The 21,819-nt window shown below is 32.6% G+C and overlaps 1 protein-coding gene across 1 annotated transcript in view; it reads right to left on the bottom strand.

Moving 5' to 3' along the window:
• Window positions 1-21,263, bottom strand: part of LOC127702737 (neuropilin and tolloid-like protein 2) — a 47,714-nt gene extending 26,451 nt beyond the window's left edge. Inside the window, exons 1-3 of the mRNA XM_052207042.1 lie at window positions 21,239-21,263; window positions 20,891-20,912; window positions 9,436-9,488 (exon numbers count right to left, since the gene is read on the bottom strand). Of these exons, the coding sequence (XP_052063002.1) occupies window positions 9,436-9,488; window positions 20,891-20,912; window positions 21,239-21,263 (100 nt within the window). The remainder of the gene's footprint in view (window positions 1-9,435; window positions 9,489-20,890; window positions 20,913-21,238) is intronic.
• Window positions 21,264-21,819: the final 556 nt, after the last annotated feature.

Below are 21,819 nucleotides of genomic sequence, written 5' to 3'. Positions count from 1 at the left end.
ATGAATAAGTACGAGCGTTAGCGAGTACTTATCATGAAGTAAGGGATTATCATTCTCTTACAAACTTAGAATATTGTAAAGTGCTCAAGGCTCAAATGATCTATTCAAGAATTAGTTTCGTTGTTAGTGCAATGTTTATAATTGATGCATGACTTCCTTTTTCGGCATGTCATTTATGGATTAGTTTTAGTGATGTGAGGACTTTCTTATCATTTGGGAAATATTTTTTTTAAAAAATGCGTTATAGATATTAGGTGACACAACAGTAGAAAGAAAAGGTAGGAATTGTATGTTTCCTGATTGTGAGTATGAATGTAAATCATGTAATATTTTAGTGAGGAATTATCCTTTTTTTTATTTACATTTAAATCAATTAATACATTTGAGTTACAACTAAATTTTATTTCACAGCCAATAATTTGGTCCGGCTTTTTACATCAAATACTGTTTTATTATGTAAGGGAAATGTTCAAAAATAATGCCCTTAAAATTTTTTAATATACATGTTCAAAATTTAATTCCTGTTTTTTTTTTATCGGAATACATGTATTGGAAATAACTATTCTCCCCAACCGCTGATCAAGTAATCAAAGTTTTTGGAAAGCTAAAGATTTAGGTTATTTTTTTATCTGAAAGATTTTTTTCTTTTTTTTTTGCATTGCTTTGGTATTGTTTAATTTTATAGTAATTTGAAGTTAATAATATTTTCATAATAAGATTCACGGTACCAATTTTACTGCACCAGTAAACTTCAACTTATTTTGAGTTTTTTGTTTGTTTCACAAATCAACTTTTAGTCAGTTTCAATCACTGTGTGATAAATCCTTTCAATCTGATAAATGTGCTTCGGGGCAGTTGTAACTCATTTATAGAAACTCTTTGTTTTGAACTGTAAATAGGCCCAAATAATAGGATAATTCCTTACTAAGAACATGATTTACATTCATTCTTCACAATTAAGAGGCATCCAATCCTACAATTTCATTGGTCGAGAGTACTTTGCTATATTCTAAGAAAATAAAATAAACTTTTGAGCTGTTTGAAATATTCACAATAGCGATCAAGAGTGATTTGTTGTCATTTTTTTCATTTTAACAAATCGACTATTACGTTTCACTTGATTTTTTAATTAACCTTATCAAATGATTATTGCCTTGTGAAAAAGAACGACAATGGGGCAATTGTACAAAGATAGTGTAAAATCATCAAATGTAATACAGAAAAAAGTAATCTAAATTATGCCTGACTTAATGTGCAATAATTAAAAACGTCGTACGTACTATTCATGTCAGGTTTTATGAGTACAATATATTCGTTTCATTAGCAAAGTTCTACAAAATCCTTTTATTTCACTTTCTCAAATGCATATTTGTCAACTTGAAGGACTTTTCTTTTTGAATATTTGATGCCAAACACGTCACTTACCGCACATTCCTTTTTGTGATGACCTTCACACTTGCCTCCCCTTTAAGATGCATTTTCATGCAAGTTATATGGTTTTTCCCTTTCCAGTTAAAGAGTTGATTTCCGTTTATTTCTAAATCTTGTATACTCTTAATTCTCGAAACGTACCATTTGAAAATCTCATGTTTATTGCCTAAACTTGTTCTATATCGTGTTGCTCAAATAAGATGCACTCGATTAAGTATGTTCCAAATGTAAGATAATCAAACTTGGGCATTCATTTGTCACACCAATCAATGCCACGTACCTCGGAAGTGCCGCTCCTATACACGATATTTCACTCCAGGATAGTACGATATATACAATTGACGCAAAACAATTCGCAACTGTGGTCCGAAATCTAAGTTAGGCATTTAAAAATAAACGAGATTCAAATTAATCAGTTGCTGCCCCAACGAACCCAATTTTGATTCTCTAAAACAAGTACATCAAATTATACACAATCGTGCTAATATTACATATTAGTATATCCACAAATAAGTATACGTCTACGTATCTGATACGATTGGATATGTCTTAAATTGACCGACCTCTGTAGTAGCATATTTAAATACCATCATAAATTAAGATTATAGTCCACATGCGACTGGTTAAATGAACCAGAAAAATACACTCAATCCATTAGAGGTGTAGAGCATGCTTCAAGTCTATCTTCGTCTTTTCCTGGTTTCAGTGCCAATAACAGCATTTTAATCACAAGGAAGATTTCTCGAAATGTGGACATTTACTTTGCAATGGTTGTATTTGAGTATTTGTATTGAATATATACATAAATTTTACGGTAATATTGTACTTAAAGCGCGGAAATCACTATGTGATCCGTGTAAACTCATCGAACCTTTAAACAGGCTCATTAGTAAAGGTTATCTTACCAATGTTGTAATTAGATCTTTGAATATAGTTTACATTGGCACTAATATCGATTTTGTCATCAGCAAATTAAAACATAACTAAATTTGTATTTTTTTCAAGTGGGATGTATAAAGACACACCCACGTTCGTTTAGATCTATAAAGAGGTTAAACTCCTAACTATCCTACTGTCTGTCGATACATTTATTTTTGGCATTGCACTAGTCATGTCTTCTTTGACTGTCCATGACGTTAAAATACTAAATCCCTGGGATGTGTTTTAGTTGATTTTAGACTCTGATGCATGATTTTTTATAATTAATTGTTTTGGCTTTTAACTAGCTGTCAGTAACTGCGAGTACTCTCAAATCGTACTTTCTTGTTTATTTGACCTGTTGATACTAATTGTATTGCTTTTTTGTTATTTAATGTTATTCATGGTTATATCTGGTCTATATACCAGCTTTGATAAGTGTTTGGTATAACTATAAATTTTTACTTCGTACTATGAACATCAGAATTATTTATTTTGTAAAAGTATTTCCTTTCTCTATTGGTACTGTACACGTATACCTAACAACAAAATTATTTTCATTTACCTGTGTTTAAAGTTTTTGCAAATGGATGGTATTTTTGTTCGAGCATATTGTTTTTCTTTTATTGTTTAACATTTCTTACCTATATAACATGTTACTTTTATTATTCTTCCCTTAGTTTATTTATTTTGTATTCTAAATTATTTATTTTGTAAAAATATTTCCTTTCTCTATTGGTACTGTACACGTATACCTAACAACAAAATTATTTTCATTTACCTGTGTTTAAAGTTATTGCAAATGGATGGTATTTTTGTTCGAGCATATTGTTTTCTTTAATTGTTTAACATTTCTTACCGATATAATTTGTTACTTTTATTATTCTTCCCTTAGTTAATTTATTTTGTATTTACATTGTGTCATAGGTCAAATTTATTTGTTCAGTGTATGTTCAATGGTGTTAAGATGTCCTTTGATTGAGTTAAGCTATTTCAGTTGATATTTTATAGTGTATCTTTCTATGTTGTGATGTTACACTATTGTTTCAGAAAAAGGGTGAAGGTTTGGTACCATTAAAACGTTTAAACCCGCTGCATTTGTTTGCACCTGTCCTAAGTCAGGAATCTGATGTTCAGTAGTTGTCGTTTGTTGATGTGGTTCATAAGTGTTACTCGTTTCTCGTTTTTTATATAGATTAGACCGTTGGTTTTCCCGTTTGAATGGTTTTACACTAGTAATTTTTTGGGGCCCTTTATAGCTCACTGTTCGGTGTGAGCCAAGGCTCCGTGTTGAAGACCGTACTGTGACCTATAATGGTTTACTTTTATAAATTTTGACTTGGATGGAGAGTTGTCTCATTGGCACTCATACCACATCTTCTTATATCTATGTATATATATACCGGTTATATAGATAGATGTATCATCTGTTCAGCAGTGACAGTAGTACAAAATCTCGGTGATTCTCAAAAACGACTATCAATCAGGTGAAATTGAAAAATAGTGGTTTGCCTGTTACTTACAGCTATGTATATCTGTTGCTACTAGGGATGTCAACGAGTACTCGAGTATTCGAGTATCGCTCGGTAGTACCGAGTATCGAATACCAAAACAATACTCGACTAATCGTTTTTTTTTTTTGTTAGAATATTGCTATCTTCTTTATATAAAATTGATCTTCTTGAGAACCTCTTTCGGAAAATTAAATAGGCATCACTGATTAATCATACTAGTTAATAAAATACATTTTGTCAGTTCGAATGCTTGTGCTAACTTGTCATTTAAAATATATGCCTCCGAAAATACGGGGGCAATACCTAGGCTAACACTTTAAACTAAACATGTCCTAGTAATTCCGTCACATCGATATCGTCAGAGCAAATATTGTCGTCTGCAAGACTGTAATTTACAAAGTTGCAAAACCGACTGTCCCCAATAATACTTGACAAGAAATGTTCCAAATAAAATAAATTCGTTGCATCCTCTGGTGCCCCTCAGTTAATAGTTAAACTTCTAATCCTTGCGCCTTTGTAAACATTAAATGTGTTTTCTTAACGACTACCAAATACTATTGTTTGATATAGTTTTTCATTGTTATAATTTTTAAATAGGTATTCATTAAATCATATTGATTAGATTCTTAATCAGTACTGGTAAGTAATGAGCTATTAGTTATGGTGTGTAATTCCTTGTCCCAGATACTTATGTAGATGGGGTTTCGTCCATTGTACAACAAACCACAGAATGTAAATTATGTATAGTTGTGTTTCCGTGTTATAGATATATTCCCGAGTGAGTACTCGAGTATCGCTCGGAAAAAAACCAACGAGTACTCGATTAGTAATTGTTCACCGAGTTGACACCCCTAGTTGCTACTGTATGATCTGTATAGTAGACAAAACCATCGATGGTTCCAGACATATCCTACCACTTGCTGTTCCCAGTCGACCAAATTTCATGACTTGCTCCCAAACTACATTTTTATGTCGGTAAAGATGGACTCGCCTACAGTAGCGAGCCTGTATATATATTTATATATAGAGAGTCATATTTAAAGTATATTGGCAGCTTCTTACGGTTAAAGGAGCCAATTTTTTTAAATTCCTAGTAGCTTTTGAACTACTCTTGTTCGCCGTACCAGAATATGACTTATTTTACCCTTTAATAGTACGATGCATCACCATATAGAGTTATTTCACAAAATATCAGGCAGTTGCTATTATGGAAGACATGTACGTTTATCTCCTAGGTTTTGTCAATCGCGATAGAACATGTCTGTAATACTTTTAGGAAATTTCAACTTTAAACATAATTTAAAGATTAGTATATATGCAAAAGATTAGTATGTATGCAAATGTACTGTATTGGTGTAGGGTCCACTTTCTTGTGATGTATAAATGAATTTTAAAGGTAAAATACATGGAATTGGACAACGGTAATTCTTTACTTGCAAAGAAAGATTCCTTTTACCAACGAAGAAACCCAGTAAATTTGCATATAGGGTAGCAGAATAGAACAACTCCTATTTATAGGCAACAGAATAGAACAACTCATATTTATATAGGCAACAAAATAGAACAACTCCTATTTATAAAATGTATATCTGACACCTAAAAACCATCTAACGATCAAGATTTGTTGTCTAGTTTCTAAAAGTACGACAGAGTTTGTTTAAGACCAACATTTCATTTCTAGGGGAACACTATTAAAAATGCATTGGTCTAGTTTTTCCCAAGGGAAGAAAGTTTTAATCGTTTTTTTTTCATCAGCACAATCAGCTCCAGAGGCGGATTTAGGTGGGGGGAGGGGGCTTTGTGGGAAAAATTTGGTTGATTATATAGGGAATCACTGAAGCATGACTGGAGCGGCCCCCTCTTAGGCAGTCAGTGGGCCCCCTCTTATGAAAATGTCTGGATCCGCCACTGAGCTCAATTTTTATAGCTGGTGGGGTTTCTGATTTTTTTATGGACGTTATTGTTCTAGAATAGAATCTAATAGAATAAAATAGAATTCTTCGGTTGTATTGTCAGCAATCATAATATGGTAACGTATGCCTTATCTTATTTCATGTTCCTGTGAATAGTAGTACATATTGGGAGTCACATCCAATAGTTGTTCATGCTATATTGAAATAGGATCATCCCTTGATCTAAAATTCCAAATCAAATGTGTTATTTCGTCTTTCTGTCTTTTCGTCTTCTTCACAGTGTTGTGCCTAAGATAAGAGAGTATGGTTGCAAGACGATTGTTATTGCTCCGGCTTGTCCAAGACAATCTTGGTTTCTAGATCTTCTGGTCTTGCGCGCGGCAGTTTTGTCTTTCCTTGAGATATCTCTTGGGAATGGATCCTCTTTCTTAAGTCAATGAATTTTTTGTCTTTGTAGATCAACAAGATGTCTTTTGTCTCTTTGAATTTTAGTTTAGTTATAAAAGCACAACAGTGTTCTTTTTGTGAACCAGGGCTTGTATTTTCTATCATGATTTCCTTGATAGAGAGTTGCTGCTCACCAGGAAGCTATTAAACCAAGAGTTCCAAGTGGTGAAGTTGAAATGGTCCCTTCGAAAATTTTACGGACGCCATCACGAGTTGGTTGACCGTTATGGAATATCCGTTTCAAAGATGACAACGGATATGTTCCAATTGTCGTAACTACAATCCCGTCCCCCTTTCCCCGAATGTTACCTACCGAATTATACTTATCACCGGGTTTGTACTAACATGAGCAACACGACGGATGCCACATATGGATCAGGATCTGCTTACCCTACCGGAGCACCCGAGATCACCCCTAGTTTTTGGTGGGGTTCGTGTTGCACAGTCTTTAGTTGTGTACTGTTGTTTGTTTGTCTTTTTCTTTTTAGCCATGGCGTTGTCAGTTTATTTTCGACTTTTGAGTTTGAATGTCCCTTTGGTATCCTTCGCCTTCCTTTTTGAATATATTTTTCCACGTTATTTTATTTTCATATACTAGCAATGGGTCGTTGCATTTACTATGCCTGTACCAATTCAGGAATATGACAGTTGTTTTCCATTCGTTTGATGTGTTTGAGCTTTTGATTTTGCCATTTGATAAGGAACTTTCCTTGGAGTTCGGTATTTTTGTTGTTTTACTTTTTACTAGCACTGAGTCGATACCACTTCTGGAAGATTGTTAATCCCCAAAGGTGTTAGAAGAGCAGTATGCGGTGTTTCGGTACTGACATGATTGTATACAAGTTGAGAAGCTAAGGTTCCAACTCTTTCAGGCAAAATTGATCTTTGATGAATTTTGCTATTCTTTTTATGACTGTTTTGGACAATATCTCCTAACGTTGCTACGTATCTATACATGCCTGTCTTTTAAATGTTAAGGTCTGAGCGTTTCCTTCCTAATGGGGGTAAATCCATAAAAGCGTTTCGGACGCATGCAATTGGTGAAGTGTTATTTTCATGGAAATGATTAATGTTTTCTTAACGCTTTGGCTACATAATCTAAAGATTTAAGACTGCTAAATATATATCGCTAGTGAGTTGAGACACCGAAAAATCGTATCGGTTAACCAATTCATAATTGTTTATACAGTGTGAAAATGCACGTGTGTAACGTATCAACTGAGATGTGTGAACGCCATGCGATGGAATAGAAAGTTTGAAATTGGAAAATAGAAAATAGAAAATAGAAAATAGAAATCATCAATTTTGTCATAAAATCTTGTTTGAAGTCGTCCATATGTGTCAATATCGAGGACAACATCAAGGTACAATGTATGAATAAACTCATCATAGATACAAGGATTTAAAGATGAAGCAGACCTACTGCTTTCGGTAGTATCCTTAATTTCAAGTACACTTGGATATATAAGATGTTAGCACTCATTAAAATGTGGGTTTCTGAGTGACAGAACATAATCAATATATCTGAAAACGAAATTAAAGAACTTTGCAAAATGTTTTCCTTCTGGTCTTTGAGAAGGTTTTGTATGAATTCTATTTCATAAGCGTAAAAAAGCTAGTCGGCCAGTAGTGGTGCACAATTAGTACCCATTGGAATACCGACTGTTTGCTGAAATATCATTCCACCACCCTCAACAAATGTGTTGTCGATAAAAAAAGTCCTGCATTTTGATGATTTTATCATCGGTGTGTTTGTTGTTGCAATCATTATGTTATTCGACTTAAATTCGTGACAAAAAATAATTTTAAACGGACAAATTCCATTAATGAAATGAAGAAAGCAACCTGTTGAAAGATATTTCCAGCGAAATGTTCAACAATATTTTTCACCTATATTGAGTTTCCACAAGTTCAAACTGTTTGTTTATATACTTTATTATTGTTGTTTTTTTGTGTGTATAAAATAGTGTCTTATATTTCAATATGCTTCTTGTGAGCCCATCACTGTTTAATGGAAATAAAACATCTTCTTCTATATTAGAACATAACATGTAGTCAAATGCAACCCGGAATCTCGATGAACCTAGAGACAAGCTCGAATTACAACATTTGTAATGAAGTATACTCGGAAGCATCTTGTGCTTTTTTAAACACTGAATTACATTTACATTTTACATTTTGGTTTCAACATGAGTCAGTTAGTACTGCTGGTAACATTAACGTAACGGAAGATGTTACTAATTAGTAACACTATTTATCCACATTTTCTGATTAATTATTATTCTATTTTTCATAAATCTCTTTAAAATCACGATAGATTTCAATCTTATAAATTATTTAAGAATATTTTTAGTGAAGCTCTTAGATTAGCAGATGCTTTACTTTAACATGCAGGTGCAACTAGACATCTTGAAGATGGTAATAGTATATAATGAATTAATAGCAATTTGTACATGATTTGTTTCATGGGCACATCAATTAGCAAAAGATCGATGACTTTTTTGTGTTTTCTGTTACGAGTTGATATGGAGAATCAAGTCATTTGCAAAATTGACTTTCAATAATTCATTAGATCTAAATGCTTCATAACTGAAAAAAGAACTACGCTGTCAAAAATTCTCGGAACAGTATTGTTCGACTGTTGACTGAGTATTACAGGACAGGGTATTGTCATAAATAGGTTAATCTCAGAATGGTAAAATGTTCTGAATTTTAATAACTAAACCGATAAAACCGTGTGTCTAAATACATGATTATCTGATGGCTATATATAATTGACGTTCAGGGCCCTCGGTCATAAAACTTTATTCAGTACTCGGAGTACAAAATATGTGCTCGAAACATCAAATCCAGTATTTCGATTGGTTGATTTCTGAGTCCGAGTACAAAAATCGTGCTCGAAAGTTTTATGACCGCAAGGCCAGAGGCAAATGTAACATTCATATTCAAGACGTCAATAAAATGTTAACATGATATGAATATACGCTGCTAAGTCGCATTTTCTTTAACGTGCTAGCTAATATGGCCCCTACACTTTAACATCAAGTTGACCCCGATTTCCTTTTGTTTTCCTTATTGTCGCGTGCTTGGCCGAGAAGCAGCAAATGCCAGTTCTAATGTAGTTGGTTGAATCGACTGGAGTATAAATGGTATTACCGATTGCATAGATATAAGCGCTCTATCATAATTTTTTCATGTAAATGTGTACTCACCACTTCTTTGGGATGTGAATCCTTTACAGCACAATAATAAAATAAAGAAATCTGAAATTGATAAAAACATAAAAATAAAAATAATAATATGAATATCTTTTTACTGCACGTTTTATGCACCTTTGTTACTGAAATGATGAATATTGAAAAGAATAAGATTCAAATCTGAAATACAAGCGCCTGTCATTATTGGTGAAAGTTTTGATCGAAAGCCTTGTGAATTTATTCTTTGTCACATTTCTATTGTTTGTTATTAAAACACCCTTCAATTGATCAATAAAATTACATCCTCTTCCTTTGGTCTCTCAGGGTGGACTCGATAACATTGACAATTGTGCAATATCTCCTTTATTATAAGATAATTATAGATTATCGTTGGTCATCTCAACGAGATTGATTTTCTCGCTTGAGCCGGTACGGCGAAAGTGAGAAAAGCAATCGAGTTGAGATGACCAATAATAATTGTTCATCACTATTTTACCTATGACGACGTTGTTACTTTTATTGACAACGGCACGTGCGCCCTTAGTTATTAGCGATATTTTTTTATATCACTCTACTGTGCTGAGAAAGGAAATTATCAGTCAGTAAGATCAAAGGAAAATTTCGTAAAATAGCGATAAACAACTTTACTTATGTTATGACTGTGGTTTAAAAGCTGCAATAGATAAAGTTATAGAAAATTTAAAGTCCATGTTCTGCGATGTGACCCATCCTCTAAGCCTATTTTTGTTTCATTTGATCTATTGGATTTTCGCGCCAGTGTAAACTATATAAAGGGAGACAACTCTTGTGATATAATAAACTTTATAAATCAAATTAAATCAAATATTTTATTGTCGTATACACTTTACAGTTTGTGACCAACATATATTAACACAATAAACATATATACATACATATCAAACAAACACAATAAAAAACAGCATCAAAATTTACAAAAACAAACAAGCTATTAAGAGTCCCCTGCCCTCACATTCTAATGACTTTTTCAAGAAGGATCCTAACTTATTTGTTTGTAAAGGCGTTGATGGATTTAGTAAATAATGATTTTTTTCTTCTTCATTTAAATTATTAAAGTTATTATTTTCAGTACACATGTGTTCAAAAAAGGCATTTCTTAGTGTTTTATTATAATCACAATAGAGTAGAAAATGTTTCTCATCCTCTAGTATTTTACATAGTATATCATAGGATTTAAGAAAGAAACACATGGAACCAAAACACAGTTACATGTAGGATCGATAAAAGCTTATTTTTGTTATTTTGGCTTTGAAATTATATACTTTTTATTTGACAAAGACATACATTTAAAGCATATAAACTTGTGTTGCAGAAATACATGAATTCAAAAAATTATAAGAACATTTGAATTTTCAAGGTGTGGTTGACACGAAAGGGCAGAAGATCAAAACATTGGATGACATTTAGGATAAACTTTTGTTGGATTAATGTTTTTTCGTAACATGAAAGGTTGGAGGTTGTACTTCGTTTGTATGTAATACTGTTATCGGCGATATTCGTACCATGTGTTGCGTTATAATCAGCTAGATCAAGGGTCACTCTGTTCACAATACATATGGTTTTCATCTTTTCATCTATCAGGGAATAATTTGCAATTCTTAACGGAAGATATGATTGTAGAATTCCTGTATCTTGAAAATATGATACTGAGAAGTCACTCACTAAGGATTTATAGGGTGGTCAGGGTAAATGTTATCAGTGTTATGACAAAATCTGCCACTTTATATAATAGTTTCTGGAGTGGAAATTTGATTTTGATCAGAGTTTTTTTTTATCATTCTACAAGCATTCGATACACATTTGAGTATCAGTCCTGACTACGTCTTATGTATTAAAAACATAGTTTACATGATTCCTATACAAAAAACGGAAAGACACATTAACGCTGGAAGAAGATATTGTCAGTTGCGAACTGGAGTTTTGAGTTGGGTTTCATATTTGCAGTAGGTAAGAGGAAAATCAAGTGTTTGTAAATTTCAGAAAGGATACAACTACTTTAAATATATGCAGAATATCATATCATTTCATATATTACTCCACCTTTATTTATGTGCCTACCTTAATCACTCTAACAGGAGAGATCTGCTGTTTCAATTCAGTTTAGCGAGAGTCATTATATTGAGATTGTTTGAAAAGCATAGAAGCTTAAAGATAAGTTTCTTTTTCTGCGCCATTTTTATTCCAGTGATATACATTGTAAAACAATCAAGTAGCAGGAGGTATTAATGTATAGGGCTCATTTATCCGGGTATATCATTTTTTACCTCGCTTTAAAAAAAAAGTATGCAGCAGCGAATCATATGCATCGTTCAAGTTGAAGTGTTCTTCCAAACCGAATTCCATTCTCTTTTGTTAAATTATTGTACTTAAAGAATTTTCGGTATAAAAATAAGGTGATGTGGTATGCTTGCAAATGAGACAACTATCCACCAAGTTCAAATAAAGTGGATGTAACGGCAATTATAGGCAATTGTACGGACTTCAACAATGAGAAAAACCCCATACCGTATAGTGCCTATAGTCGGCTATAAAAGGCCCCGACATGAAAAATATGAAACTATTCAAAAATTAACGGCCTAATTTAAAACAAAGCAATTTACGAAAAACAAATATGACAGACATGAACCAACGACAACCACTGAACTACAGGCTCCTGACTTGGGACAGGCACATAAAGAATGTGGCGGGGTTAAACATGTTTGTGAGCGCTCAACCTTCCCTTAACCTGGGACAGTGGTGTTACAGCACAACATAAGAACAAACTATAAAAATCAGTTGGAAAGGGCTTAACTCATCAGATCGATACAAAGCAGAAAAAAAACATCTTACAAAAACACAGACCGGACGTTGTAGGGTATTAAACATCCCTAACAACAAAAAACACAAAGTACAGATCTGAGAGTACTCGCAGTTACTGACAGATAGTTCAGAGCCAATAATAACTATAAAAAATCATGTATCTAATTAGCCTATTAACTATATGTGCATCTCGTATACCTCCCTTAGACCACTGAATCGCCATTGATTTCCCCCCTGCAACTATTCCATAAGATTTAAAATGGTTGGTTAGTCTTTAGATCATATAGTACGCATAAAATGTATTAAGTGTTATTTTCATTGGTTAATACAGTTATTTTCTTATCCTTACTTATCTATTACTCAATTATTTTTTTAAACTGTAGAAAAGTTTGAATGTTAAGTTTTCCATTTCTACGTAATATTAACAAGTAATGAACGTTAAAAACGAAGTCCCCATAAATATATTTCCCTGGGGACTCATCCCGTATATCATTCTATATCACTTACTGTTGTCAAGTTATAATCATTTGAGCATGACAATAAAAAAATGTCCATTGGGTTCTTTTGTAACCAAACCCTTCTTTTGGCCCTAAACGTACCCCTTAATAAACCTCCATGCACATCCTAAATATGTTATGCACAACTGCAGTTTAATTCTACCATATTGTTACAATGTAGAACTTCAAGTTCATCTGAGCATAGAAGTATAAACCCAAGCTAGGTTTATACATCTATGATCTGAGTGACAAGCGGTTTTTGCGAGCTGCTGCTGAACGAGTTCAGGTGTGGGAAACTGGAAAAAGAGGATGAATAATACTGAGCAAAAACATCGTTTGTGAGACTTGATTGATTATGTCTTATACCATGGAAGTATTATATATACAGTATAATACTTTCATGATTATTCTAATATTTGTTCAGCTTCAATGCAAGAAAGAGCAAACGAGGACCAAAATGTTCACTGACAAGAGTTGTGTTACTGTTTCAATAGTAAAATGCCAAAATGTGTTTATCGGTGCTTCATATTAATACATCACTGCCAGATAGTATCATACTCTTAACAGGTAGCTGAGAAGAAATAACAATAAACCGACGGAAGAACTTAAGGTTGATGCTATTTTTTTTTTTCTGGTGAAGTTTTGGTTATGTTGCCAGCTTTTTTCTCTCTGGTGTGATTAGTACACTAAGATATGCGTGTCACTCTATATAACATGTATCATTTTTATGAGTATTGTGCACGTGTTAGCAGATAGCAAATGCCCAAAAGTTATTTAGTACTTAATAGTTTTAAACTTATATCAAGACTTTATACTGCCCTTTTTGTCGTTTATTTTAACTCTTTAATTACTTGAAAGGGTTTCAGAGTATTAAGATATCTAGAAGTTTCCGAACTAACTACATTTCGCAACATACAGATAATTATGTAAATGAAAATTTGTTAAAACTGAGTTATTATACTCTTTATATATTATATAATAAATATAATACTAGTATATCTTTCTCTCTCTCTGCGTATATGTGAGTGTATGTGTGTCTTGTCTATTCTCTGCGTATATGTGAGTGCATGTGTGTCTTGTCTATAATGTGTGTGGTCGTGTTTTCTCTATTTTTATCGCTTCTCTCTCCCTTCATCCTCTTCACCTCTGTCGGAGTGTAATAATGTGAAATCATTTGTATTATTGTATTTCGTGGATTGAGGAATAATAAATGACCATGCAATGGCCCCCAAGACTGTTAATATGTCTGTCGTCTCCAAATCCAAATGATATTAAACATAGTTTATCGGTATGATGGGGCGTGTAAAGGATAACGTGTAATATAAGACGAATAATTGTCAATTAAAACTGATAATTAATGTGTCAACCCTTAATTAGCTTTTGTTATCATCGGTTTTAAGTAGTGCTATCATTGTTTTCAAACCGTCTTATCACTTGATTTATTTTGTTTTTGAAGTGGGTAATTTTGCTATTTTGATAGAAGATAGCCCACCAATTACCATCATAATCATGCAGTGATAACTTAGAACGATAGACAGGTTGTTAACTCTTCAAAAGTCAGCGTATTCAATAGGTTTCTGTTTATCGTGCACTAAGTCCGTTGATCTTATTTGTGTTAGGTTACATTGAAGAAGCGTCAATTAAGGGTATCGATGGTTTATACTTCTGTTCGTATTGTGACACTGAGTTTTGCGTATTCTCTCTGTAGTAGCTTCTGCCTCTCATTTAGCAATTTTATACACTAAGAAGTCAAAAGGTTTAGAAAATTTAATAGGAAATTGCAGTTATACTTCTTTTTGGTTTAATAAAAATCTGTGAATATGGCTTAAAGTTCAATATGACATCAAACCATAGTATTGTGCTTAAAGCATTCTTTTAATATTTCTCTTTTCAATAAATTCAGTTTTCTCTTTCAACGAACCGTCGTCCATATCATCCATTTCGTTACACGCAAAAAGTATGTATGAAATAGAAACTGTGAAGTATAACAATATAACTGCGGTGTAAACGTATCGTAACCAAGGTAAAACGAATGACGGATACAAGAATCTGTTATATTGAATGAAGTTGACCATAATTAGCGTTTGTTCTGATAATTAAAAGCAATACAAAGCAAGCTTCTTCTGTTGTTGTACATGGCCACGCTTCACTTTTGACATTAATTAGAAAGCAAGATACGCATGTTTGTTTCTATTCTTTATGACATTTACATGAGCATGAATAATTATTTATTATGGCTTACACATTATGATAAATTATTTTAAGTCTTTTCTCGTACCTCAAACATTTAAGACCAAGTCCCTGGTTTTTGTTTTTGCTTTGTTCTTTTTATCCATCATAAGTTTTTCAGAGTAGTGTTTTAGGAAGTTGAGTTTGTGTTGTCTTATTTAATGCAATTCTGCCTTTGCCTTGGTGTAATCCATATTGTACAAATAATACTCGGCAATGCATTTGAGTGTTACCGACATCAGGAGACGATGGTCCTCGGTGGAATTTCTCATTCAAGAGTAGATAAAAAATGCAATATGGCCGACACCGCGGAAAATAGTTTTGCCGCAGAATATCATGAAAAATATATTTGAACTATATCTTTGAAAACAGTTCCGTTCATATATAACGAACGTTTCATCTCTTATTTATTTTCCAATATTTAGTCATGAAAAATAGAGATATGGTGTATTATTTCAGGACACAAAATCTCAAAACAGCCATAACAAAACCTAAGGCAAAAGAAAGGTGTTGAATTGCTAGTCCTCGTCTCAAAGTCACAGAAGGGCCCCTGGTTTTCGCGGAAGTCTTTCTCTATGTATCAATAACGCTGTAAACAGTTCAATGAAATATGTCATTCAACTGGGATAGTATCAACAAGTCACCGACAATAAAGTAAGAAAATGTCATCGTAAAACACAGTAACAATACACACATTTAGCATGTTAAGACATTTGTTAGATAACTTGGCCGAAATTAAGTATGAAAAGAGAAAACAATTAATGGATTCATCATTGCATACACGTACCACTTTCGATAAACAAACAGACCAAAAAAGTAAAAGTAGTACACATAAGAAAAATGTCCACAACTGTTTAGATCCGACAGGATATTCCTCAAACGCGGGAGGGGGATTCATGAAGAATGATTCATAAAAGTTAAGCAAAGGTACATCACGATATACATTATGGTGTGCAGTAGAAATTAAGTTACAATTAAGTGAGGAGAGCGATTATGGAGCCACCAGTAATGTTGTTACGGTTATTAGCAGTATAGCTTAATCTTAAAACATAAAAAAAAAGTCGATAATCAGCAAGCTGACAAAAATGTCAATTTATCTTTTTTACGAAGGAAGATGTTTATTTGTAATCACAGTGGAATGAGCTCATTTATCTTATGTTTGTGTATACTAATATTTGACTCATATTTTGGTAAAGAGAATTATTGGTTTTGACACTTCTTTAAAGAGAAGGAGAGTTCTGCTGATCTTTCTTATATACATGTAATGAACCCACATGTTGACAAATTCAGGGTGGTCATGTACTAAATGTATCGATTTTATCATTTACAAGAATATTTTCACTGTTGTTGAATGAATTTAACGCCTATTCGGCATAGTAAAGCCATCATCCAGAAATCAGGCGGGAAAATTTCTGACTGCGACAATTGACAGTTTGACAGTCGATAACCAGTATTTACACCTTCATTCAATGTGCGTTTCAGCTCCCGTAAAAGACTTTTCTAAACAAGTCCATTTATACACAGCATGAGCCTCATCAACGACTTCCCATGGGCCGTTACTGTACCAGTATGGAAGTATTAGATGATTTAATGTTTTTTGGTATAAATATCGTATTTTTGTACAGTCATGGCCGAGAGTCAATACCATAGCACAAACATTAATCAAGTAAATAAAATTTGCTGCGAACTCTGAAGCCCATGTTAATTAATCCCATGCTTAGTCAGTTAATTATATGAACATATATTTTATTAAAAAATGCAATTTAATTTTCATGCCATTACCTAGACCTCCTAGTGCAAACCGATTGCACATCACATCTGAGACATATTTTCTACGAGTGTTTTAACGAAGAGTTAATTGTCTCAAGAATGTAGTCTGTTTTGTGGTGAAATAAAACAAGTTATGAACGAGGGTGTTGATAGTTTCCGTGAAACAAAGTACAGTTTTACAATGGTCGACAAATATATTCAATACGTTGAAAATTTTGTAAGTTGTACTATGTTTCAGCAACTGTTCAAGTGAAGTGTTTATTGTGCTAAAAAAAACACACAAAAAAACACAAATTCTTAATGAATGGTCGTGAAACAATGTTAAGATAAAGACTTTTTACATCTCTTATTATTTTTTTCTATGAAGAATTATAAATCTTATGAATAAGTGCATAATATAGAAGTATATATAATTCAATTTTAGGTGTGGGTTACTGTTAACAAGGTGACAAGTGACTAAGCATCTTACAATACTATTCGAAAAGAAATATTTACTAAACTTTCAGTAACTTTAACACTAAAAAGCAGATGTTCATTGAGCCAACACAAAGATCAGCCTGTCCTACTATGATTTTTTTTATACTGGGCATTAAAAAAAAAACCTTGAACATCTGCATTAAAAAATCGGTACTAATCAACAAAAGTAACGATACGTAAGCTTGAACTCAGATTTATCGTAAGATATAATTCTTAGCAAATATATGAAAAACGCTTAAATTATTCAACGAATAATATTCATTTGCTAGGCAAATGCATATGCATATGCTTCAGAAAATTTTATCAATTGAGTTGGAAAGTGAGAAAATACTGTGTTAAATTTTGAACACAGCGGTTAATACAAAAATAAGAAGATGCGGTATGATTGCCAATGAGACAACTCTCCACCAGAAATGTTTATTTGGCTGAAAATGATGAAAAAACTGGCACTTCGAAGATGAAAATTTAGTATCCATTTATCTGGAAAGGCATTCACTTTTTATTCAATTTTAAGTTTTATGTTCAAATATCTGTTTTAGAATATTAGGTGAAAAATCAATAAAATTGCAAGTACAAAATTTTGCATTTTTGCATAAAACATGTTAAATCAATGGGTTTGACGAGAAAAAAACTCTGTAAGTATAAGACCAACTAGGGAAAAGTTTTAGCTTGATACAGGTTATCCATTATATATGGAAAATGCATTATCTTGTATCGTTTCTTTTGTAGACTAGCATGTAATGTAGTCATTACTTGTCACGCAATATATAGTCGACCACACCCCATCCCCATATATACAAAGGACAGTGAGAGTCAAAAGGGCATAATGTCACTGCAATCATGTAATATTTATAAAAAAAATATTGAATACATCATTGGCTCAATATGGATTCAAAATTACGGTAAGCTAAAAACCAATTTGAACGGAGTCTCTTTCATTTCAAACAACGGACCCTATTGTGACTTTTCATTTGTGCCACTGATACGCCACGTCTATCGCAGTGTCAAAGGAGTTAAAACTGAGTATTTGCAGCCAGAAAAAAAAACTTTTCAAAGCAAAGTTTTGATATAAAAACACAAACGACAAGAAGCTTATTTGACCGGAGAAAAACAATATGTTTCCATTATGTTTCAATCTTATATTATCGAAATAACATGTATGCACACGCCATGTAACTTCTAAATACGATAAACTTCTGAACCTTGCACATATAAATGTTAAAGATTCTGGCAAATCTCTTTCCTAAATGTAAAATGGCAATTAAATTATATTACCTGACTTGTTAAAGTCTCTTAATTCTGATTAAATATGTGGTGTGGTAGGTATTGAATTATCTACGTGCAAAGGAAATTGAAATTAACGGTCAATAAGTGTTCAAAGTCGACCAATGTGAAAAATTGTGAATTGTGTTGGTTTTTTTTTCGTTAAAAAGGAGAGTATTGATAAAATAATCGCCTAAAGATCGTGCGAAATGAAAATTTCCAATATCGCAGAAAACTATGTACTGAGTACTGATCAAAGTTTTTTCACGAAAGTTTCTGTGCAGTAAGCATCCCAATAAAGAAGAATACCACTCTAACTGAATTACTGTCATGAAAAAAAAATTTTATAACTGGAAATTTGGTGGAGAGGGTTATAGTTTGTAATCACCTCGGAAGGAGGGAAGATAATAAATTAAATTAAAAATGAATAACTGTACTTACCGGTATAATGTATCTCCATTTGTATCAAGCTTTGATGAAATAATTGAAAAAGTGTATATTCCAAACTATAATACGTTCAATAAATTAAAAAATATTCCGAATAACGCTACTAAAAAAACAACAAATATAAGTATATTCCAATTCACAGTATATATTTCAAAGTATGTGATTATGTTTGCTTTCAATAAATTAAAACAACAAACAATTAATTCAATGAAATTTTATCTCTAAGGTTACGTCAAAGTCCAACTCAAGCAAAGAAAAATATAAGAAAATATCAAAATCTCGTGTAATGCACGTGCATGAAACCGAATCTGCAGCCGTACGATTCGTCGCAGCTTTGCAGATTAGCGTATAAAGGATGAGGATTTGCGCATCAATAAGTAATTGATGCCCCGCCTCCTTTGATTATAATCTGTAATTACAAAGATATACATAATATTTAATTAGCTAGTGAGTTATCTATAAGATACTAACTTTTGGTTCCATGGACTGTTAATTAAGTAAGAAAATGTTGTATTAATCATATTTGATAACTTGTTTTATTCAGCCAGATATTGAATGAATGATTCAAAAAAGTAAAGTAATTTTTTTGTAATTCTTAGAAAAGGCATGACATTGGCAGTTTTTGCGAAAATAGATAATCTATCATAAAATACTGTTGAAATTGAATGTTAAAGACTTGCTTTACATAAAAATAAGTTGCAGGATGCATATGAACTGTTATCTTTCCCTACTAGCCTTTTCATTTTGGCCCTTTGCTAATTGATGGGTTTTCTTTGTTTTGTATTTTAAATCCTAGACTCAATTTTTTTTCAGACTTTGTTAACGCCAGCAGTTTCAGGACGTCAAAACCAGAGAATAAGTCTTTTTTGTTTTATAAGTTCGGAGTTCTCGGGTTGTGGGCATTTGAGACGACCACAACCTGGAAGACCAAAATGATTGTCATGTTCAAAATAACAGTGTACATATGTTGTTTTTGATTAACAATACTAAAACTAAATACTTTCTGTGAACTGTATATAACAACTTTAAGATACATGTATGTACCATTCAGTTTATGGCGATAAGATAACTTAAACATAATAACTTACATGAATGTGGTACTTCAAACATATTTTTTCAAGTACTGTACAATGCTTTAAGGGAGACGGATTTATACAAGTTTTTCTTGTTTCCGAATCCCTGCATTTCTATTGTATAATTGTAATAAGTGCACTTTTGAAAAACAAAATATTGTTTAAACTTATCCTTATGTTGTCCTTAGTATGACCGTATTTGTCTCTGGTATCCCCATGAGTGTGTTAGTTTCAATGAAAACCATATATAGAGATGTGGTACGATTGCCAATGAGACAACTATCCACAAAAGTTCAAATGAAGTGGATGTAAGCAATTAAAGGCAACCGTACGGCCTTCAACAATGAGAAACCTATACCGTATAGTATAAGTGTTTGTATGTCTGAAATCAGGAATAATACATAATAGCGAAACACAGTTTGCCTAGCTTCCCGATATCAAAAACAACAAAAAAAAACAAGTTTACTACTCAACAACCTGTGCATTTTCTTAATAAAAAGGTTAAATTCCTAATCGAGTACTGATTGAAACTCTCAGACCTACTGCTGTTCAACACAGTAATCATCGTAAAATGTTACTTTATGTTAATCATGATATTTTAGTGATAATAGATGTTTATGTCAAATAAGATGTATATTTTTTATAAGTTAATATCATTTCCACGCCCCCTCGCACCGGGCATAATATGAAACAGAAGTTTTGGGTAAATTTTGGCTGGAAAACAGTATGATTATATCAATGTAAATGTTTATTGTTGTAAAATAAAATAGTTTGTCAATATTTGACTGCTTCTGACGCCACATTTGACAATTACATAATTTTGTTGTAATATCATACTTGCACCACGCTGATTTGATTTTTTAGAGTATAGCTTACCTGTTCTCATGGGTAGTAATTTCTGAAATTCATATCATAAAAGTTGTATCAAACAAATACAATTTTCATTTGCGCTAAAATATATACATCGTATACTAAGGAACTAAAATATATTAGTGTTAAATCCCTTCACATAATACCGATATAGACCAAGCATATTTACAAACCATGGATTACGGTAGGGTAGGCTAACATTGTCCTTATTATTTTTGCGTGACATGAGCAAGGTTTTTGGCTCGTGCAGTCACTCAATATTAAAAATCTACGTTAATCAATGAGATAGTTTTCTACTATCAATGCCAACATAAGTGTATTACTGTAAAAGAAATATGCAACCTTGTTTGTTACTGAGGGAAATATCACAATGTCCCATGCTCCCAAAAACAACCTTCTTTATTATGGACAAACAATGTTATGAATTATATCCCATAATGAATTTCACATGGTCACGATGAATTCAAAGGATTAACAGTTTTATACTGAGATTAGGTTAACCCAAGGAGGTTTGTATAAGACCTCCTTGGTTAACATGATTCTCAACTCGGCAGGACATCTTTGATAAGACTAATTTATAACTTTCACACTTATTCATTAAAATGTTATATGTTTATCCATGATTCCATATGAGATAACATAGGCCAAAGAGGAATATTTTTGTATAGTCATATAGAAATCCAGCTGAGATCACAGCTTTATCTTTTAGCACTTGTGATTTTCATAACAATGACTTATATATAAAAGTAATGCTGTAAATATTCTTCTTCAATAGACTGCAAGTGTTGATTTTGTTGTCATACTGTTTACTCTGTGGGTTCGTGGCCTACTCTGAGGGCCTACTGGTGGTTAAGACCATTGAAGTATATAGTAACAGGTCCTCTTACGAAAAAATAGCACATGCCCATCCTCACTGATGTATTAAGAAGATAAAG

Source organism: Mytilus californianus, unplaced genomic scaffold, assembly GCF_021869535.1.
Source record: "Mytilus californianus isolate M0D057914Y unplaced genomic scaffold, xbMytCali1.0.p SCAF_5, whole genome shotgun sequence".
NCBI lineage: Eukaryota > Metazoa > Mollusca > Bivalvia > Mytilida > Mytilidae > Mytilus > Mytilus californianus.
This window is presented reverse-complemented; position numbering and strand designations above follow the sequence as displayed.